The 22,681-nt window shown below is 33.4% G+C and overlaps 4 protein-coding genes and 1 long non-coding RNA gene across 8 annotated transcripts; 2 read left to right on the top strand and 3 right to left on the bottom strand.

Annotated features, from left to right (window-relative positions):
* Window positions 1-6,314: 6,314 nt before the first annotated feature.
* LOC139872279 (scarecrow-like protein 21) lies at window positions 6,315-7,925 on the top strand. The gene has a single exon (XM_071860118.1). It carries the CDS (start codon window positions 6,375-6,377, stop codon window positions 7,809-7,811), a length of 1,437 nt encoding a protein of 478 aa, XP_071716219.1. The 5' UTR covers window positions 6,315-6,374; the 3' UTR covers window positions 7,812-7,925.
* Window positions 7,926-8,548: 623 nt separating this feature from the next.
* On the top strand, window positions 8,549-9,862 carry LOC139871217 (uncharacterized). The gene is made up of 2 exons (XM_071858953.1): window positions 8,549-8,631; window positions 9,019-9,862. The coding sequence occupies exons 1-2, from the start codon at window positions 8,549-8,551 to the stop codon at window positions 9,860-9,862; spliced, it is 927 nt and encodes a 308-aa protein (XP_071715054.1).
* Window positions 9,863-12,199: 2,337 nt separating this feature from the next.
* LOC139872301 (probable WRKY transcription factor 33) lies at window positions 12,200-15,806 on the bottom strand. 3 transcript variants are annotated; one of them, XM_071860148.1, is made up of 5 exons: window positions 15,625-15,806; window positions 13,486-14,254; window positions 13,234-13,390; window positions 12,994-13,152; window positions 12,200-12,521 (listed from the first exon to the last, which is right to left on the bottom strand). In XM_071860148.1, exons 2-5 carry the CDS (start codon window positions 14,204-14,206, stop codon window positions 12,269-12,271), a joined length of 1,290 nt encoding a protein of 429 aa, XP_071716249.1. In that variant the 5' UTR covers window positions 14,207-14,254; window positions 15,625-15,806; the 3' UTR covers window positions 12,200-12,268. The 3 variants fall into 3 exon arrangements, with proteins under 3 accessions (XP_071716249.1, XP_071716250.1, XP_071716251.1); XM_071860149.1 differs by having other exon boundaries at window positions 13,486-14,259; XM_071860150.1 differs by lacking the exon at window positions 15,625-15,806 and adding an exon at window positions 15,153-15,360.
* A 1,404-nt stretch (window positions 15,807-17,210) lies between these two features.
* Window positions 17,211-18,855, bottom strand: LOC139873321 (cytochrome b561 and DOMON domain-containing protein At2g04850). Its single transcript, XM_071861250.1, has one exon. It carries the CDS (start codon window positions 18,641-18,643, stop codon window positions 17,432-17,434), a length of 1,212 nt encoding a protein of 403 aa, XP_071717351.1. The 5' UTR covers window positions 18,644-18,855; the 3' UTR covers window positions 17,211-17,431.
* Window positions 18,856-18,971: 116 nt separating this feature from the next.
* Window positions 18,972-20,871, bottom strand: LOC139872526 (uncharacterized). Of its 2 annotated transcripts, none has more exons than XR_011767073.1 (6): window positions 20,665-20,871; window positions 20,383-20,469; window positions 20,047-20,203; window positions 19,888-19,971; window positions 19,265-19,345; window positions 18,972-19,100 (listed from the first exon to the last, which is right to left on the bottom strand). It is a non-coding gene; the product is annotated as an uncharacterized lncRNA (long non-coding RNA). The 2 variants fall into 2 exon arrangements; XR_011767074.1 differs by having other exon boundaries at window positions 20,344-20,469.
* Window positions 20,872-22,681: the final 1,810 nt, after the last annotated feature.

Below are 22,681 nucleotides of genomic sequence, written 5' to 3' on the forward strand. Positions count from 1 at the left end.
AATATTATTATTGTTATTATTATTAGAAAATAATACAAAATATTTTTTTATCATTAATAATATTAGTTTTATTATTATTATTAGTATTTTTTATTATAATTAATATAATATAATTATTAATTATTATTATTTATTAAATATAGAATATAAAAACAAAAGATTACAAATTCTGTTATATCTCACTATCTGTTTTTTTTTATCTCCTGTCTCTGATTGAACAGATTGTCGACCACCATCACAAGCTTACAAAATCGATCAAATCCATTTTTCTGTTCCAATTATTCGATTACAAACATTATTATCAGATATATACCTTGTCATTGCGTCTGCTAAGGAAATAAATAAAAAAAAAACCACATGAACACCTCTGTACGCTCATCTTTTCAGCCAAAACACGAATTCGAATCTTTTGTCAAAATCTAAAAATGCAGATATGTTATGAATCTTATAGTGAAACTATCTACAAATTTTCAAATCCTAATTCGCAAAATCAAGGATTAATCTTGGAGTCAAAGTTTTTATCTAAAAAGTCAAAGCTTGTGTTCATCGCAAAATTCGAAATCGTTTTGAAGTTTTCAGTTAAATTGATGATTGAAAAAGGTTTTAGGAGTGATTTGAAACATAATTGGTGTTGTAAACTTTGGCTAAAACGCTCTAAAAATTGAAATCAATTATTTATTTATTTTAGTCGCGTCGAGCAGCAGCAATGGGTTTTCTTCTTCTTTTTTTTTTTTCAAAGCTGTTAATCACAAGTAAGTGTTTATATATTGGATATCAAGTTTTAAATCGATTATGATTTCACGGTTATGTTTTGGATTGAGTTGGATTCATTTGAGAATTAATGAAGAAGAAGATATAGGAGACAGAAACCAACCGGGTTATATATATTTATGTTGATCTTTAAAACAAGAAAGCTGAGTTAGACGAGTGGTTGAGAGTGTGTTCGGGTGTGCGAGAGGTCGAGGGTTCGAGCCCGAGCCTGGGCGTGAGCAACAATATTTTTTTTTGAACTCTTTGTGAGGTAGTTTCTCGCTATTATTATTATTATTATTATTATTATTATTATTATTATTATTATTATTATTATTATTATTATTATTATTATTATTGTTATTATTATTATTATTAATTATTAATTATTGCTATTACTACTAAGTATTATAATTATCACTAGTATTATAGTTGTTATTATTATTGTTATTACCAATGAAAGTATTAGTTACCATTTATTATTATTATCATAATTATAATTACAATTATGATTATTATTATTATTATTATTATTATTATTATTATTATTATTATTATTATTATTATTATTATTATTATTATTATTATTACTAATATTATTATCATTACTAGTATTATTATTAAGTAGGATTATTATTATTATTAATATTATCATTAGTATTATTATAAGTATTATAACCATTAATATTATTATTAATATTAGTATCAGTATCATTTTAGACGTATTATTATTATTAACAAAAGTATTACTATTAAGATTACCATTAGTAAAAAGATTGTTATAATTATTATTATTAATAGGCATTAAGTATTAACATCAAAATTATTATTTTTATCATCATTATTATTATTAAATTAATCATTATATTAAAAATTACTGATATTATCATTATTAATATAGTTATTATTATTATTACTATGATTATTTTTACCAAAATTATTATTTTGTTTTCATTAAAACTATTATTATTATTATTATCAGCATTATCTATATCAATATTACTAAAAATAATTACATTTATGAAAATAAAAGTTTTAAAGATATTATTAAGGTTGTAAGTATGTTTTTAATCAAATTAACAAAGTTTATATAAATATTCATATATAACATGTTAGGTATTTTTATTAAAATAATAATCAAATATATATCAATATAACTATATAAATATTAAACATTTTGAATATATACATAAACTAGATAAGTATAATATATAATTTAAGATATAATATATAAATTTGCTCGATTACGATTATATGTTTTAATATATATAATTGATATAGGTTCGTGAATCCAAGACCAACCCTGTATTGTTCAGTTTCGTCGTAAGAATATTTTTACTACAAAATATTGGATCGTGAGTTTCATTTGCTCTCTTTTTAAATGCTTTTGCAATATATATTTTTGGGACTGAGAATACATGCGCTGTTTTATAAATGTTTTACAAAATAGACACAAGTAATCGAAATTATATTCTATGGTTGAATTATCGAAATCGAATATGCCCCTTTTTAGCTTGGTAGCCTAAGAATTGGTGTTTATGATAATTGCCACCAATTGACGCGAATCTTAAAGATAGATCTATGGACCTCGACACGTTCCATTCGGGTTACGAATGCTTTAGTACTTCGATTATCATATCCGATGAGAGTCCCAGAATGATGGGGATATTCTATATGCATCCTGTTAGTTCGGTTATCAAGCGTTCACCATATGAATAAATTTTAATTCGCGGGTTACGCGTGTTATTATGTACTCGGGTTACGTGTACAATTAAATATATGAAATCTTGTAGTCTATTAAAATGATGAAAATGAATGATTATGATAAACTAATGAACTCACCAACCTTTTGGTTGACACTTTTAAGCATGTTTATTCTCAGGTATGAAAGAAATCTTTCGCTGTGCATTTGCTCATTTTAGAGATATTACTTGGAGTCATTCATGACATATTTCAAAAGACGTTGCATTCGAGTCGTCGAGTTCATCAAGAACATTATTAAGTCAATTATAGTTGGATATATTATGAAATGGTATGCATGCCGTCAACTTTCGATGTAATGAAAGTTTGTCTTTTAAAAACGAATGCAATGTTTGTAAAATGTATCATATAGAGGTCAAGTACCTCGCGATGTAACCAAATGTAATGTATTCGTCCAGATGGATTAGGACGGGTCATTAAATGGCATGCCATTCGAGTTTGGTTGGGTATTGCGGAGTATTATGTAGTCTTTTGTGTCTTGAGCTGAGACGCATCAATTGTTTGATTCTTGAAAGGCTTTAAAAGAAGCGAAGGAGCGCGTGTTGAATGACTACGTATTTGTGCAGGGGCAGATTTACATTAGTAGCAGTTGTAGCACATACTATCATTAAAATATGGCCTCTAATGAAACTTTTTTTGAACTTTTAACTAATGAGATCAGTGGATAATGTAACTCCTTTTGGGCGAAACCATTTGGATAATGTAATTTTTTGAGCTTTTAATTAGTGACAATCATGACTATAATTTCTAGATCTGCCATTGCTTGAAGCTTTGTTTCCTAATTAATTATTATTTAATATTTAATATTAAATATTTATTAATTATTAATAAATTAATTGTTAATTATTAATATGTAACGTTGCGAGTTATAAATTACTACTAACTAGTAAGAAAGGCCTGCACGATGCGGCGGAGTCTTTCGGATTGCATATTCATATTTAACGTAGTGTTATGTATTTACAGAATTAAAAATGCGTTGATGCGGCTGTTTTTGGATGCACGTGGTTAGTGCCTAATGTATCTAATGGCCAGTGGCGATTCTATGATTAAAACTCAATGAGGTCCCAAAAAATTTTCCATTAGGAATTATGTTTTAAGGGTATTTTAGTGGTCATTTACCTTTAAAAATCTATAAGTTCTGAATATATATGGGGTCCTATACTTAAATTTAGTGGTGTCATATACATTTTGAACACTAGATTATTAAAAAAAAAATTCCCACATGTGGGGTCATAGGACCCCATTGCTCTTCATGTAGGATCGCCTCTGCTAATGGCCTATGCGTTTTTAACGTCAGGAAACTGAGTAAAAGAAGGGGACGAAACCATCGATATGATGTAGTTAATTTGAGTTGTTTATTATATGTGTATATGAAAGATAGCCCGAAATATTTAGTGTTTTTTAAACAGTGCCCGTTTCGCTTATAGTTAGTTGCATTGTGTTCGTAAAATTATTTTGAGTTGAACGGTGGTGTCGTAAAACTTTAAATAGCGGCGAGTGGGAAGATACGGCTCGTTAAAAATTTGGGTAGAGTTTGTTTAAAGTTTTTCTAATAAAATAATAATTTTACACATTTTACCCCTGAAGAACTTGCAGATTGGACCGTAATTTGGGGGTTGGTTTTGTAAGTTTTATGTTATTTGTCGTTTGAAAAACTGAAAATGAGAAGAATGACCAAAAGTCCTACCGCAAGTAATATATAGGAATAATAATAATAAAATAATAATAATAATAATTATAAAATTATTACGAAGTATTATTTTTGTTTGTATAACATTCTCTTTTATATAAAGTTAAAAATAGTAAATAGTAAACTTATTATATTTCACAAATGAGCACAAAACTTTTTCTTTTTACAATTGAGCACCTCCATGAAAACATAAACTTTAAGTAAACTCTTTAGGTTTTACAAATGAAACAAAACTTTTTGATTTTTATTAATGAACACACTTACCAAAACATAAATTTTTTACAACTTTGTAGATTTTACAAATGAGCATAAAACTTTCTTTGTACAAATGAACACAACTATTAAAATATAAACTTTAAGTAAACTTTTTAGGTTTTATAAAGGAGTACAAAACTTTTGTAATTTTTGCAAATGAACACACCTACTAAAATACAAATTTATTACTTATTACAAATGAACACAAAGCTTTTTGCTTTTTACAAATGAGCATACAACTTTTCACTTTTTACAAATAAACACAAAATGTTTCACTTACTATAAATCAAGCTCATAACTTTTCACTTGTTGATATATACTCATTTATTTATTATTATTATTGTTAATGTTATTACTATACTTGTACTTATATACTTTATAAACTTTAAGCTATATTTATATAAGAAAAGAAATTGACAACTCTTGATTGAAAGCCGCAAAACATACGCAGAGCTTAGCAACTTCTCATATTTTGTATCAGTACCACAAAATACTTATTATGTAATCTAATTATATATGGTAAAACGTTTTTAATGTAAATATACTATTAACAAACTCAGTTATTAAAACTTTCACAAAACATCTATCTAAACGCAAAGTATTTATAACTCATAAATTCGACGCAATATGAGGACTTACCGGTACTTGAATTGAACATAAAAACCCATCATTTTTTCATTCTTAAATATATGTGTAACCTTAAATTGAACATTTAATATCACCACTACTCGTGGGCTATTGGTTTATTCCACGTGCTCTAAAAATAAGTCACTCCCTAGTTACTAGTAGTATTTCTCTCTCCCCTTTGTTCCACCATCCTTTCCTCAAACTTTTTCTATTTAATTGTGGTTCTACTGTTTGATTCCAACTCATATTACCTTATGATCGATGCCTTTCATTCATGATTTTTTTTCCATATAAATAAATCTTTGTTCATCATATATCATCTCCACCCTCAGCTTTTTTGTTCATTATTTTGGTCCAAAATTAAATACACCCTTCATGCTTGTATATATAAGGAATGTGTGTTTCCCATTTTAGTACTTCACTGCAAAAAATTTGAGCTCAAGAACTCATTTAATGGTGTTTCCATAGGTGGGTCTCTCTCTCTCTCTATTCTTTAATTTAGTTTCCTTTTAATATTTTTACTTACAAAAGTTGTGCACATGATTTACTTGAGTAAGGGTTTTATTAGTTAGATTATATATGAGTTCTAGTTAAATAAACTTAAATCTGTTGAGTTACCCTCAATTTCCATTAAATATTATTCGGATGAATTGATGATTGATGAACTTGGAAGTTGTAAAAGAATAATAGGTAGTGATGCACAAAAAATGATGAGCCTTTTCTCAATAAAGATTCAAAATTTCATGGTTTCTTACAAAAAAGATTCAAAATTGGGAGCAAAATTGTCTATAATTGGTAAAGTTTGTAATTGAAAATTTTCCAAAAAAGATAGAAAATTTGAGATGGGTTCTTTTGAAAAGGCATAACTTGCTTCAATAACTCTAATTATTCTGCAATTAAATGAAGTCTTTAGCCATTAATTAATTGATGAGATTTCAGCTATTTATCTACAGTAATTTTTAATTTGTCTTTTACTTGGGAGGTATATCTCTTTTAATATGTATAGGATAGGATAGGACTTTACAGATTAACTTTATTTCTTTATTTATTTAGAGTAAACCATCACAAGATACTAATAGACCCGTAGTTGGAATCCTGATTTCCTTGTAAAAGGTCTCATGTTCAAATCCCGTATTTTGTTGTGGCCAAAGAAGGGTTACAAACGATAGTTTTTTATTTTTATTTTTAAATAAAGCTTTATCCTTTATGCAGGCTGTTGAAGTTGAGATTATTGACAATTGAGATTTGTTTCTTGTTCATATATACAAGCATCCACAACAAAAGATCAATCATGTCGAATGCGTGGTACTACCAATCTATGCAAGAACTTGATGTTGCCTGTAAACCCCAGTTTCAAACTTTAGATAATATTACCTATGGAAGCAATTTGTTCATTAATAATCCCGAACCATATTGTACCCTAATTGATTCTTCATCCGCTACTGGTACTTATACCTTCGATTCTCCGGTAATCGAATCTAGTGTGACTGATGAGTTTAATGAATTTAGGCATAAATTGAGACAACTAGAGACCACAATGCTTTCAGATTTGTACGAGGAGTCCGAAAATGGAAAGTTTTCGGTTGTTGACCTTCCTGATATAGAAATATGGAAAGAAATGGTGAAGGTTGTTCCTAAAAGTGACTTGAAGGAGGTTCTCATTGCGTGCGCAAATGCAGTCTCGAATAATGATTTCAATTCAGCCGTGTTTTATATTACTGAGTTGCAGCAGTTAGTGTCGGTTTTTGGGGAACCGATCCAACGGCTCGGGGCTTATATGTTAGAAGGGTTGGTAGCGCTAATCTCGTTATTAGGAAGTTCGATTATATGCCAAGAACCTGCTAATGACGAGCTTTTATCGTACACAAACATCTTGTATGAAGCTTGCCCATATTTAAAATTTGGTTACATGTCTGCAAATGGCGCAATTGCTGAAGCCATGAAGGACGAAAAGCGGGTCCATATCATCGATTTCGAGATTGGACAAGGCAGTCAGTGGGTCCCTTTGATCCAGGCGTTTGCTGGTCGTCGTGGTGGGCCACCCTATATCCGTATAACAGTCTTTGATGACTCCACATCAGCACATATTGTTGGTCAAAGGCTTTCTAGGCTCGCAAGATCGGTCAACGTACTGTTCGAATTCCATTCGGTTACGGTCCCCGTTTCCGAAGCCGGGGTCGAACATTTTCGACTCCGGCCCGGGGAAGCTCTGGCGGTTAACTTTGCGTTTGCGTTGCATCGCATGGCAGACGAGAGTGTGAGTACGCAAAATCATCGGGATCGGATTTTAAGGCTCGTTAAAAGTATGAACCCGAAAGTAGTAACTTTAGTCGAGCAAGAATCGAATACAAACACAGCTCCATTTTACCCTCGTTTTCTAGAGGCGCTCGATTACTATAACGCAATGTTTGAATCGATGGACGTTAGTCTTCCAAGACAACACACGCAACGGATAAACGTCGAGCAACATTGTTTAGCGAAAGCCGTGGTGAATATAATAGCATGTGAAGGGAACGAGAGGGTCGAACGACACGAGCTTCTCGGGAAATGGAAGTTGCGGTTTTTGATGGCGGGGTTTAGCCCGTATCCGTTGAGTTCGGTGGTTAATGGAACGATAAAGATGTTGATGAAGAAGTACAGTGAGAAATACAGGGTTGAGGAAAGGGATGGAGCTCTGTATCTTGGTTGGATGAATAGAGATTTGGTTACTTGTTGTGCATGGAAATGAACAAGACAAATTAATATTGCTACTTTTGTTTTGTAACTGAAATCATGCATCTTTTACATAAAAGAGTGATCATTTTTTGATCATGTTTGAGTTTTAATTAGTCGAAATTATATATAGTATTGTTAATTGTTATAATTTGGAACTTCAAGATTCTGTCGTTGATCATAAATCTTCAAGTTTATTAATAATTCGATGTGTCTCGTTCTGAAACACATATTCTGTTGTTGATCCATTTGAAGTGTTTGCGGTTCTTGTGACTTTTTTCTTGTTTGTTAGTTTGGTTGAAAGGAATATAGAAAATATAAGACTACTTTTATCCATGATACCTCTCAAATAATCACATTGTTTCATATCAGTGCCACCTCAACAACTATTTACTATCACTAAATGTTGGTGATTTGTGTCACCAATATGATTTAAGTGTAATGGGATTAATTTGTTAATCAAAATAATCTTGATAAATATCGAACAAGTTTGGGAAAGTATGGAGTGCACACTTGTTTGAACTTATCTTGATTATGACGGGGTTCGGGGGCAGCGCCCCCGATAAGCGGGGTCCAAGGGGTGGCAACCCCTGGCGGGGTCCAAGGGGCAGAGCCCCTGGCGGGGTCCCAGGGGCAGGACCACCACATTCTTATTTGGGCTAACATCGCTTTATTAAAAATGTCTTAAAATTTTATTTTGGCCCGTTTTGACTCAAAATAAAAAGCCCGGTTTTTGAGCCTCTTTTTGCAGTTATGAAACTGCATCGGCAGTTGGAGATGGAACTGCCATTCAGCAGTTATAAACACCACCCCGTTTTTGGTTATTTAATTCATTGGTACGTTTAATTAATTCATACACAAAAACATATTCTCTGTTCTATATTTTCTGAGTTTTATCCGATTGAAGATTTCGATTGTACCATCGAAATACTTTGATCTGAAAGTGATTACACGACTCTCAGAAATCCGAAATCGAAACCCTGATTTACAACACTAAACCCATCACACTGCACCAGTATTCATGATACCCGTCAAACAACCACATTGTCCCCACCTAAATTAATTAATTAATTAATACAATATATAACTTTTAATTCATGTGGTACAAACAAATAAGCTACACCCTCTGTTCTTCAACCTTGCTGTACAACGACATATTGCATCACGGTCTTCTCAAGAAAGCTCCAAGGGCGCTCACTAGTAGTGGCGTGGTTGCAATGAAGCTCCAAGGGCGCTCAACCACTTAAGGAATGGAATGAAATACTGCTTGTTAAACAAATATGGAGAATTATTACTAAGGATAATTCATTATGGAGTGTTTGGGTCAACTTAGTCAAGTTAAAAGGCCAAAGTTTTTGGGATATAGCCCCTAAGCAGAGTGATAGCTGGGGATGGAAATTTCTTCTGAAATTAAGGGATAAAGTTAAAGATCATGTTGGAGCTGAAATTGTCAATGGCAGTATTAAGTATCACTGGATTACTAATGGAGGCAAAAATGTTCCTTTCTCTACTCAGCACGTGTGGATAGATTTAAAATCAAATAAAGAATGCGTGAGCTGGTATGATGCAGTTTGGTTTAAAGGTTATGACCCAAAACAGGCTTTTATACTTTGGTTGACAATTTTAAATAGGCTTAATACTCAAGATAGGATGATGAAGTGCCTGCCTTTTCAAGATTTAGAGTGTGATTTTTGTGGTAGTGAAGCAGACTCAATAAACCACTTGTTTTTCAAATGTGATTTTTCTTTGAAAGTTTGGAAAGCTATGAAGAATAAGCTCATTTATAGAGGGCTGACAGATGATTTGCAGGGGATTATTCAAGGTATTGCTTTGTATCCTTTCAAGAGGAATATTTGGTGTATTTTAAATAGGTTGGTTGTTGCTGCTTGTGTCTATTTTGTGTGGCAAGATAGGAACAACAGAATTTTCAGGAAAGAAGCAAGGTCCGAAGATGTATTGTGCAGAATTATATGCAGTTTTATTCAGTGTAAACTGTTGACTTTTAAAGTCAAACAGTCAGTTGTAGTCAATAAAGTGGAAGGTATTTGGGAGATCAAATGGTTGTAGTTCATGATTGTATTGGTTTGGGTATTGTTGTGTGGTTTTGTATTTGTATTTTGTTTTTGTTGTGTATTGGGGCTTGGGTATGTACAACCTTTGTATGTTTTTGAAAGTTAATATATTGATCTTTGTCGGGGAAAAAAAAAAGAAAAACCACAGAGCCCGATATTACCAGTCTAACAAACTCTCTAGCAATGAGACATAATAATAATAATAGATCAATTACAAAGATATAAAGAGCCAAGTTTTTCAACGTATGAAAAAAGCGACCTCTGTACATGGCCCATTAAAAAGAAAAACAGCATGTTGAATCAACATATCACACTTTTTGATGGAGTTACCAATGAAGGTGACATTGTTTCTAGATCACCATCACAAATGTAGCCACTCGCTGTTTTGATTCCGACCACGAATTTCAATCAACGAACCAATGCAACAAACGGGACCATGACGAATATGATGGCAAACTAGAAGTTCAATGTTAGGCTTTTAGAGAACAACTAACATCTTGTCATGTACTCTACAAAAGCTAAAACTACATCTACGAAGCTAAGCTTTTGGCAAAGTGATGCACAATTAAACCATGAGCCTAGGATGCATGTATAGAGATATAGGGTTGTCCCTTTCGATCTAGGGTGAACCATTAAGTATGGTCTATCTAGATCCATGTCTATAATCTCTTAAGTTTAAGGATTCATTTTCAAAGAGGTGGTCGTTGTTGAAAAGAGGGGTCCATAGGTTAATTAGAGATTGGCCCCACATAGATGCTACTAAGATCATAACAGTCCCATTCAAAAGAAATTGATGGCTACTTCCTATCAACGGCGGAAAATAATGTTTTTATCGTGTAGTATTCAGCTTAGTATTGGTTAGTTTGTTTTAAGGTTTATTGGGTTGTTAGGGGAGTATAGATAGTTTTCGTATAGTTGATGCTCTCTAGATGAGAGCTTTCCCGTTCTCCCCGTTTATTTGTATCCTCTGTTAAGAGCGTTTTTCTTTGAAAAGCGACCTTGTTTTTATGTGAGTTTTAGTTAATTTTTGCCCCAAAAAAAAAAAAAAAAAAAAAAAAAATGGAAAACCATTTGCAATGTTTTTCACCAATCACCATGCTGAAACGCACAGCCTCATGGTTCCTACGTTGTGGTGGTCACGCCGTGACTTTCGTTAATATGAAGCATAACACATCACCAGCATATTTGTTATGCATTCTTGTACACAGTGGCGGAACCTGAACCCGACCACAGATAGGGCGGGTGCAAAAAATTATTAAAATTTTCATTACAGCTGGAGCAAACACTAAAAAAAAAACTTATTTTTTAGTAATTTTTATTTTAGTATAAACTTTTTCTTTTAAATCCAGCTGGGGCGGATGCCCCGCCCTGTCTACACAAAGTTCCGCCCCTGCTTATGCATTCCGCATTATTAATTGTATATTGATTTAACTAAATAATATAGTGAGTTCATGTGATGGTGAAGAAGTGTGTGATGGATGACAATGATATGTGATGAGTGAGTGATGAGAAGAAAATGCTGACATGACGTTAATGTGGCGGTGTGTGATGTTGAAGAAGTGTGCGATGCTTGAGAGTGGTCTTAGATCGTACATGATTACTAAAGGGTCGTTGGCCTAACGGTATGGAGTTAACACATCATCTTTGAGGTTGTGAATTCAAGGGTTCAAACATAATGCAACATTGTTCAACTGTCGCAGTTGACCTGCAACAGTGTTATCGGCAAAAAAAAATCATACTGGCAATAGGAAAATTTGAAAGCTTCTGTCTTGGCTAGTTAACTAAACCATCAAATGGGTGAAACCCCACAGACAAACTACATTAAATACAGTAAGGGTTGATTACAAAAGAGCCAACATGAGATATAAAGACAGACCAATATAAACAATAAACCCCACTAGAGACTGCAAAGTGTTCATGGTCGCTTTCACAAGTGTATGCTACTTCATGAAATCATCTGACAAATTGTATACAGTATAGATAAAAATTGTATATAGTATAGATAGATATCGTTATAAAAAATTTAATCTTTTTCATCAAAGCGCTACGAATATATGCACAAATCTGTGTTTCGATAGAAACGTACGAATTCTATTATTATTATCTGAATTTTTATACGTGTAAAGGTGGCATCAAGCCGCTACAATCTTGGTCTATGTCAGATAAGGTGTGCATCAACTACTGTTCCAAACATTTATAGCAGACGAATCCAAAAATAAAAACTTGTTCATGATATCTATAGCTCATCCAAATAACTCAATATTTAATCTGCCAATTATAAAGTTTATGGGGATATAACAACACTATGTAACTACCATTAACACCTATATGATAAATAAAATAGTCACCCGCGGTACTTCTAGTTAGTAGCTACAGGCTCAGGTTTATAACCTGGTCCGGCTCAGGTAGCACTAACATGAAGAACCATATCCATACCACTAGATTCTGGTTGAGGTCTTGATCCATCATTGTTGTTGATTGATGCTGAGCCAGTGCCGATTCCTGACTTGTTTTGAGTAACGGTTCGAGCACCAGTAGGCATATCATGATCATGTCTTCCCTCGTAAGTTGTGATCACCACTTTTTCATCATGTGATGCCCGTTCCACGTGTTTCTTTGCAGTGCACCCGGCACTTGAACACCGGTAATAACTCCTGTAGTAAAACGAGAACATTTTATGACCCAAAAGAATGAGCAAAGTAAGATGTAAAAAACATTAAGGGTGCGTCCAATAAAAATGAATGATTAAGCGTTTGAATGGTTCAAAATATGAATGATTCAAAATATGAATGATTCAAAGGTTATGATTGAACTTAGTTCTGAACGACAATAACTTGTTTGATAATCATTATGTATGGACTCTATGAGTGATGTAAAATTAATGTATTAACCTTTTAAATGAATAAATAAAAGAATATAATTATATAATAAGTGTTGTGGATATAACTTAAGAAGGATAATATAGGAAATGGACGCACTGAATGGTTAAGAGACTATTTCAACCCTGAATGATTCAGCACAGATTGTTGAACGGACTAAATGCAAAACAGTTTAGCATTCAGTTTTTGAACATTCAAATCAAACACACCCCAAGTCTACTTAAAGATTCAAACTTTAATCGAGTACCTTGGATTAGGATTGCCTTTCACTAATTTCTGTCCATATTTGCGCCACCGATAGCCATCATTTACGATATCAACTACGCTTGTTGTCTGAACAACCACTCGCGGCTCAGAGTTTGTCTTGGTTGAAATCCCTTCATTGATACTAGAATTCTCTTTCTTCCTAAAAACATAATTTAATATTACAGAACTAAGTAGCCTGAAAAATTAAAGTGTAATAATATTAACAACTGATTTAACTTACTGTCTCTTAGTATCTGATGATATAACATCATTATTAACCTCGCTTTTGACTTCATTTGACTGTGAAACTGCAACGTCCATGGAATAATCACTCGGATGAACCACAGCAAGTGGACGTGTATCTGTTTCTGATGGCTCACGATGCACAGATGAATGATCTTCACATAATAATTAACAAATAAATTGTTTAGTACATAATAAAAGGATTAATACTAAACGCCAAAAGATGAAATTAAAAATTTTGATGGTATACCTTCAGATGTGGTTAAAGAAGGCTCATCGGATACTCTTGATTGAACAGGAAGAACATACGCAGAGCCTCTAACAAGTGTATGAGCTGGCTTAGGATGTTCATGCTTCCATAAATAATTTATTTCCGTAATATTCCCGTCATGTGAACGCTCGACTTGCTTTCTTGCAGGGCAATTAGAATACGTACATTTGTAATAGCTCCTCACAAATGTATTTCCCTTTACAAGTTTTTGACCATATTTTCTCCAATTATAACCATCGCCAGTTGGCTTTTCAGGTAGTTTTGAAAGGGTGACACCTTGATCAGAATGTACTGCATGTGCAACATTATCAGCGTTACGCCTAAGTGGTAGTTTGTCCAGCCCTTTCTCGGGTCTTAACGTCACGATTAAACTTTTCTGATCAGCATCGGGAGGAGTTTGTTGTGTGATCGGGGAGACGTTTTTAGGTATCACAGAAAGCGTGTTTTCTTCTTGAAAAGAGTCTGAACCAGCACTTGATGTATGAAGGTTAGTTTTGTCATTTTCACCATCCAACTCTTTGTTAGGTAGTACGGTTGTGGAACTTCCTTCTTGATTAGAATGTGAGGCGTGGGTCCCACTATCATGCGATTCCTTAATTGTTAGAGACTCTGGTTTTGTTTCTTGATTGTCTAGTGATGTTTGGTCTCCACTGTCGGGGTCACTGGTCAACTCTAAATTGTCAGATGACTTGTCCATCATGGTAACTTCATTTTCATCTAGGTTGCATTGTGCCAATTTCGTTAATATCTGCACTAATATACAACTTCAGCCAACTCTAGTTATGATATCATTATAAAATGAATCTAAAAGCTTAAGAAAGCGTAACATTCTGCGTGCATACATAAAATTGAACATGCTTCAATAGTTTTTTATAGTCATCTACTTCTGAACATAAAGACATGTTTTTATTTGCACATTCTGTCAGTCATATAACAGCATCATAAAAAAGTTATTTATTGACACTACATTGGACAGTTAAATACAGTACTTGTAGGATCGATTTAGGTCCACCACCATGTTTTGCATATAAGCTCAAGAGTTCCCTAGTACTCTAAAACCAATTGGTGATAGAGAGAGGTTCCCAAGTGCCTTGTATGCATACATATTTTTCTTTCTACTTCCTATGTGGGACACCCTAACCGATTAGCTCCAACAGTACTAACAATGAACTAACTAAAAGATTTCGGTTGGGTAAGAGAGAAACGATATTTCCAACAAAGGAGGGAAGAATAAAATAGATCAAATTTGTAAGAATTTAATTAGACAAGCAAACATATAAGCGGATAAGCCACTTTAAGTCAATCAACATTAACAGTTCCTCTTTTCCAAAACGCCATAGAATATGGTGTGCATAAGCATGTAGTAACCTAGTTGTCGGCCCCAATCTTGTACCCCTACTAGTGAAAGAACATAGCTTGACTACTCAAAATCTGGTACTTTCATCGCTTTTTTTACACTTAAACGCTTACATACGATCAATAATATTATTCAGAGTCCTCAGTTATTGTAACACTAGTTTTCGTGAGCTTTGCTAGTTTGATTTATCCCCATCTAATATGATTCCAGCAGCTGACTAGTTGTATATCTACACTCACTGTATCATTTCGAAAAGGCGTTTGATCATTAATAAAGGTAACCCATTTACCTTCTTTTATGGGGACTAACACGTACTGAAACCGAAAGTTCCGTCAATTTATAACAATCAGATGTGAGACTAGCATGCCGTAAGGCCTGATTCATCACTATACACATAAGCTAACATTTCGAATGCTTACAAGCTGCCGAGGCTTGATCAGTATTTGCTTTACAATCCCATCACATATAGAAATGTGCCAAAATTTGGTTTAAAATCTCATCTACCGGTCCATACATCACAATTTACAAATACTTAATAAACATAACCTAACTGTAAAACATAATACCAAAATTAAACCCTAAAAAGTCAAACCTTGAAAAAGTCAAACCTACATACAGTCCACCATATTAATTTTGAATCAAAGATACACGAAATTCACATCGATACCAGTATATCAGAGCTACAACTGATAAAAAAAAAAAAGTAAAAACATAACCAAAGCGATATATTTTAATCAAAAAAAAATAAAATGAAAATATACCTTTTGCGCAGAATTATGCGTGCCGGAGTGAGAATCTGCGCCGCCGATCACGCCGGAGCTGTAATTGATTCCGGCGAGCTTAGTAAAAGTGTGGGTGATTGAAATTGAGCTGGAAAAAAAAAAGGTAGAATAATGGATCGAAAGGGGAAGAGGAAGAAAGAAGTGAAGGGTGTGTGTGTGTTTGTATGTGGTTGAGTGCAGAGAAGAATATGTGTGTTTTTTGGTTGGTAGTTGAATAAGTTACATCAACTTCCCCTAAACTTCATAAAGTTAATACAACTTGTCCCTCAAAAACATTTGTTTTTATGGAAGTTGTGAATAAATAAATGTAATGTAAGTGCTATTTTTATTTTGGGGATAATTCTCACACACACTTTTTTGATCCTCACACACCAATTGAGTATTATTAGAAGAGTAAAAGGTTAAAATAGGTGTGTGAGGATCAAAAAAGTGTGTGTGAGAATCATCCCCCTATTTATTTCTTTTACTATTATTAAATTAATTAAATTATTAATATTAATTATTTAAAATAATAAATAAAATACAGCTTTATTTTTTTTCTTTTCTTTTTGAAAAGCAAGCCATTGATATATATAAAAGAGAACCGACACAATGAAGTTATCCCAACATTTTGGGGATTACATGGACTCAAAATATTACAAGCTATAACACGAATACGTCAATATACATACACGAGAGGCAAGGATGCAGAGTTTGTATCCCCCGCCTATATATTAATTATGACAAATAAGATTCCGGATTGGTAAGCCAAACGTTTCAATCAAGATTGATGTCTTTTATCTTTCGTGAAATCCAATCAAACGAGCACACATGAATCTCACTTAGCACAACCGGAGCATTCTAATTTTTACCTTGAAAAATCTTGTTATCACGATTTTTCCATATTAGATATGTTGTGACCCAAGTGACCGCTTGCCAAATATTGTTATCATATTCAAAAGCTCATGGATGCTTACATTAGTGAAATTTTCACGATGCCACCAATTGTGTACACCAGACCAAACTTCTAGCGCGTGATTAGATTAAGACATGTTCCATCAATTCAAGATCATCATCACATAGTGTATGAAATAACTAGCGTTTGAAAATGAATTTAAGGCTTTGTTCTACAATTATGTTAGGAAGATAAAAGAAAAGAAGTAGGATTAAATCAAAAAGATTTATTGTTCCTGTGAATTGATGATTTTAGTTTAATAACTAATCTCGGGAATACGCTTGACTAATCTCGGGAATAGAGCCTAAGGCATCTAATTTTTCACTGTGAAAATTATATATCTCTTTTAATTTGGCCACGATTTTGATACAGTTTTAGTCCGAAAGTATTTAGAGTGATGATAATTAATGGTGTGTTTGATAAAACAAAATAATTAAAAGTTGAATAACTCATAAGCCGCTTGAGTCAAAGGTTCTAAATAAATTTATAATTGAACGATAATAACATGTTTGATAATTAGTATCGATCCACACTATAAATGATGTAAAATTAGTGTATTAACATTTTAAATTAACAAGAGAAATAATATAATTATTTTATAGGTATTCTAGATATATTTTAAGAATGATAAAATAATATTTCTAAATCTAAATGATTCAACATCATTTTTCATTCGGATATCACAATAAATTTTGCGGAATGTGTTGAAGGGTTCAACAATCAGCGCCCCCAGCATGCAAACCTAAATCATTCGATTAAGATGAGATCAAAGATGAGGTTCACTTCAATCAACGAAAGATAACAAGCAAAATTTGTTACAATGGAAATACAAAATATGTATAAAATTATAGACTAGTGTTGATCACTATGGTTTGATCCGTAACTTTTTTCTTGACCCCTTAAAATCCCTTCTCTTCTCAACTTATCTTCCTTAGATTTCCTACAAAAAATCACCCAAGAATTCACTTCTAATGCAACACAAACTCCAGTTAATGTAGCTAAACACAAACAATAAACTAACTTAGCATAAGATCTCCCTTCTCTCATCACTTCAAATCCCTGAAACACATTCACAACTCCTAAAATCACACATGCATACCCCACAAAATGGTGGTATGATTTCCAATACTTCCTAAATTTATTAGTAGTTTTTGGCCTGAACAACAATGCTAATGTTTGAAGACTACCCAACAAAAATGCTGCAAATCCAAGTTTTCGGTGTAGCCCATAGACTTGGCCCGGTGACATTTGGCCCAAATGGACCCCAATAGCAAAACCTACAGTCCCAAGTAAAAATGCAGATAGCTGAATTCCAGCGTGCACGTAGAACCACGTGGGCCCGAGGGACTGTACGTGTCGTAAGTACCGTGCAGTGACTGCACCAATTGGTAACAAAATTCCCCATGAGATTGCATTCATGATGCCATGCACGAGTTTTAAAGTTTTAGTGTTGGTATTGGGCCCAGATGCGGATAGGCCCGATAAAACATCGATGGTTGTGATCGAAGAAAGGTCGTTAATGGTGGTTGGATGGATGGTAGGAGAGTAGCCCTGTACATATAACCCTCTGTTCCACACATGATGAATCTTGGTTCTGTTAGGTTTAAGTTTAATTGTTGCAAATATTTCAATACTAGCACCATTGTGGATTGTAGCCATTCGTCCGCCATATAATGTGGCGGAAGAAGATAATAAATGTATGTCTAAGGGCCGAGAAAGCAACTGGCTTTTTTGTAGTTTGACGGTCGGGTCTATGATGTACGGTAGTAGGACAAGTTGGCCGGAGTTTGGGTCGGGGAAAGTGATTAGTGCGCGGGTTCCAGTCATTTCGGGAGAGTTTGGGTTTATACCCCATGCAACCCAACCCGAAGGTGATATAAATGAGCCCGAGAAGACCAAATCGAGAGTTGAATTGCGTTTATGGAACGTCCATGCTATCGATGCGTCTTGCGAGGGTAAAGATATACATTTTTCGAATGTTTTGGTGGTGGTTTTGGTGGTGCAATGGGCAGATAATGTTGTTTGAAGGTGTAGAGAGAGTAGAAGAAATAGAAAGGGGATCATGGTTAATTAGTGAAATGTGAGAAAGAATAAGTTTTGGGTATGAAAAAACACAAGTTGTTATCATAAAGATATGGGGTGTGGTGGTTATGATAGTGTTTGAAAGCTCCTTTTTGTGCTGCTTAGCTTTGAAGTGAGGCAACGTAAGAATATAGTGGGTTTGGTGAGTAATGTTTTTGATCATTATACAAAGGGGTGTTTTTTAGTATATTGGATTTATATTTTCCCAAAATGTTCCTTTTCACATGTATTGTATAATACTGATATGATATGATATTATATTATAATATTATATTGTATTATAATTATATTATGGACCACCACCACCACCACCACCACCACCACCACCACCACCACCACCTTAAAACCCGCGAATTCGCGGGGTTTTTTAGGGACGAATCAGAATTTGAATTTGTCAAGTAATGTTCAATTACTCATAATAAACCAAACAAATTATAACCTGAAAAAAAATAAATAACACAAAGTTGATACATTTTATCACAAAAAGTAACAATAACAAATATAATAGAAAGCCAACAAGTAATGTAAGTTTGGGCAAATGACAGCAATTATTATAATCCATTTATGCATCACAAAAAGTAAAAAAAAATAACATTGTGGTACCTGCTGCTGCTGCTAATTACAATCCTTTTCTCCACATCAAATTGAAGGGGATGGATGCTACTTCCTAGCCACCTGCTCATTCTAACATAAACTCATATTTCACAAACCTTTGCATTGAATAAGTAATATGATCACTTATATAAGTTCTAATGTGACACTCCGGGTACCTAACAAACCCAACAGTTACTATTTTCTCAACTCGCCCAAAAACTTGACGAAAACTTGACCCATATGTGACAAACACTTATTCCATTTAGTGGTTAGATTCTAACTAACATTTGTTCATTCGAACTATAGTTAATTTCTTTTAATTTCACGACCCATAAGTGAGAAACACAACCCAAATAGTTGCATCATGAAGTAAACATGTTAAAAACACAAACCTAAAGATTTGATCCTAATGATATTATGTATTTGCAGTTAGATAAAGCCACTTAACATTTATACTGCTGCCATTATCAAGAAATCCTAATGAGCATATTGTAGGATGGTTCTTTGTACAAAATTTCATGCTCCTTGGTAGATATTCTGTTGACGTGGTCCTTTTTTTTCTTCACTTCCTTTGGAATGAAGTAGTTAGTTTTAAGTATATGTTGGACGTTTATAACACATATTTTCTTTACCTGGCTGAAATGGTAGGTGCCGTTTCCCGCTCATAATGTTTTCTTGATGAGGTGTAGGTAGAGGAGCTTGTTGCTTCTGCTGTTCTGCAAGGTGTTATCTTCATTATTTTCTTAATATAATTGTTTAGTTATTATAGTTTATTTTTGTGAGGTTGTTACCTTGGTTGTTATCAACTTTGAATACATTGCTAACAATAACTATGGCTGGTTTTTTGTTGTACTGAAACGGTAAGATGTGTGATGTTCTTTCAAGGGCTTTAATAATGTGAATCCCGCCTCCGCAGTTTTATCCGTGAAGATTACTCTGAAGCAATACCTGCAAATTTACTACTTGTTAGTTTGTGTTAATTGAAGTTTTATAAATTTGATGTTAATACATATAGTTGTCATCCTGCAACCCTGTTGTAATGAAGCTTTGTCGTAATTAAGTATAATCACTATATTCTAATAAATTACTTATTCTTATTTGTTATGCCATTTCATCCAGTAACATACAACAATATCCAAGTGGGTTCTGATCTGGGCAGTTCCTTGCTATCCATTTGGGATATACTTTTGCTTCAACCACTTTGGTTGTGTCATCTGGCTCATCCAATAATAAAAAATAGTATTAATTATAGTAAATTGGTATACCGTTATCAGCAAAAGCTATGAATAGTTTGGCTATTGCGTAAATAACATAAATTGGTATACACTTATCTCCAAAATGCGCCATTCTATTTTCGACCTAATGATGAGTATCATATATGTACATTTGTAAAAACCTAAGTATCTCACCTTCAGGTGGACATAATGACCCAATCCGATGGGAAATTTAGCCGAAATGTTAAACACGTACAGGTAACCACTTGTATTAATCGAATCGTCCACCAGTGCACCAAAAGATATCATAAAAAGCATTTGCTTGTAAGCCCATATATTCTCCATAAAATGATTGTTAGCCATAAAAGACTTCATCGTCTCAAGTGGGTTGGCATCCTTAGGAATCCAAAAGTTAGCATCACAATTACTACAACTGTTATTACAATCCCCTAAGTCCTCATAAGTCGGAGTAACACGTGATGAGCAAAAAAATAAAAATACGTTAAAAACACCTAAAAGAAAACAAACTATGACAGCGTTAATAGGAAACTCAGACTAAATACACAACAAAAACATTGAGAATACCTTCATAATTGAATACCCCAACATCATTATCGAGAAGAGACCGCCATATTTAATCATTGCTAACACATAATTGAATTAAAAAGTCGGAACCTAACATTGTTGTTTAAAAAAACATAACATAAATAAAGATCAACATCTGCAAGATGTATGAAAAACAAAAGCAGCAAAACAATACCAAAAGTGACACATACTATGTATTACCATCAGTAGCAGTTGCATTACGATCCTAGATTATAACCCACGATTTCGCGGGGTTCAAACATGATTTCTCTTAGACTGCTTGTATCGGGGCAAAGAAATGCCTGGCAGATCCTAGGTGGCAAAAATCCAACGCCTACAATGGTTGTATCGGAGCGTTGGTTAACCCAAAAAAGGAGGCGTGCGTTGCCATTCAACGGCTCAAGCAACGGGCCTTGGTTCCCGTTTTATTAGTTTTATATTATTTTAAAAATATAATTTTTATTCTTTTAAACACGTTACCAATTATATTTTAACACATCATCACATCACCCCTAACCCATATCACCAATACTTCACACCAAAAACCAACACATCCTAGTTATAAAAAAGTGCAAAAAGCAACTCACACCACCAACTCACGACCTTTACCACTACAAATGGTTTTACCACGTTATGTTAGGCTGTAGACATTGATGATCTTCCACAATCATGCCAAGTAGGTGTGCAACCAGGGGCGATTCTAAGCCTTGGGGTATGGGGTCCTATGACCCCACTACTTCAAAAAAATTTTATACATTGTATATCTCAAATTGTATAAGACATCACTAAAATTAAGTAAGGGACCCCATATATATTGAAAATTTATGGTTTTTTGGAGGTAAACAACCACTAAAATACCCTTCAAATATAAATAGCTTTGAAATTTTTTTTGAGGACTCCATTAGATTTTCATCCTGGAGTCGCCACTGTGTGCAACAATACTTAAATTTGAAAATAGCACAAGTTGGAACTAAATCGAATGCATGATCAAAATTATTATCACGATCAGCATCGATCATATAAATTGTATTAATCAAATGAAGTTAAGTTTAACAAAATCATTAAATCATGTTTCAGAATCGTTAGATAAAAGATAAAGCTTCGAAAGCATAAAACTGTATGTATATTCAAAATCATTATCATTATCATTATCATTATCAAACCTATGAACCCAAACCTCAATAAAATCAAAATCTCCACGACTAATGTTCACGATGAAGATAGTAAAATCTTTACAGTTATCAAATTTCTAAACATGCAAAAGCATTACTACACATGATTAAAATAAATGTGATGACATTACCGGATATTTTAATGGATAGCAGAAATAAGGAAGTAATCATGATAAAATAACGATATTGTCTGAAATAGGGCTCATGTTCACCATTATAAAAACACAATTCATACTCGATTTTGATAAATGCAGATCATTTAACCAAGCTGATCAAATAAACCATGAAACTCATATGTTATCTAAACAAATAATCAGTGAACACAAAACAACACCCTAAATATCATCACAAACATTCAAAGTAAAATAAACGGTATTTACCTGGTAGATCGCACAGTTCGAATTGATGGAATTCTACATCTGGAATAGGGTTATATTAAATCGTACAAATTAGGC

Source organism: Rutidosis leptorrhynchoides, chromosome 10, assembly GCF_046630445.1.
Source record: "Rutidosis leptorrhynchoides isolate AG116_Rl617_1_P2 chromosome 10, CSIRO_AGI_Rlap_v1, whole genome shotgun sequence".
NCBI lineage: Eukaryota > Viridiplantae > Streptophyta > Magnoliopsida > Asterales > Asteraceae > Rutidosis > Rutidosis leptorrhynchoides.

Excerpts from the sequence above, each read along its gene's own strand:
- LOC139873321 (XM_071861250.1), bottom strand. The coding sequence starts at position 18,643 with ATGATCCCCTTTCTATTTCTTCTACTCTCTCTACACCTTCAAACAACA.
- LOC139871217 (XM_071858953.1), top strand. The coding sequence starts at position 8,549 with ATGAAACTGCATCGGCAGTTGGAGATGGAACTGCCATTCAGCAGTTAT. Across the intron at positions 8,632-9,018 it reads TTTGGTTATTTAATTCATTG|CTCCAAGGGCGCTCAACCAC; the intron begins GTACGTTTAATT and ends GTTGCAATGAAG.
- LOC139872279 (XM_071860118.1), top strand. The coding sequence starts at position 6,375 with ATGTCGAATGCGTGGTACTACCAATCTATGCAAGAACTTGATGTTGCC.
- LOC139872301 (XM_071860148.1), bottom strand. The coding sequence starts at position 14,206 with ATGATGGACAAGTCATCTGACAATTTAGAGTTGACCAGTGACCCCGAC. Across the intron at positions 13,391-13,485 it reads TTCTTTAACCACATCTGAAG|ATCATTCATCTGTGCATCGT; the intron begins GTATACCATCAA and ends TATTATGTGAAG. Across the intron at positions 12,522-12,993 it reads AAAGGCAATCCTAATCCAAG|GAGTTATTACCGGTGTTCAA; the intron begins GTACTCGATTAA and ends GTTTTACTACAG.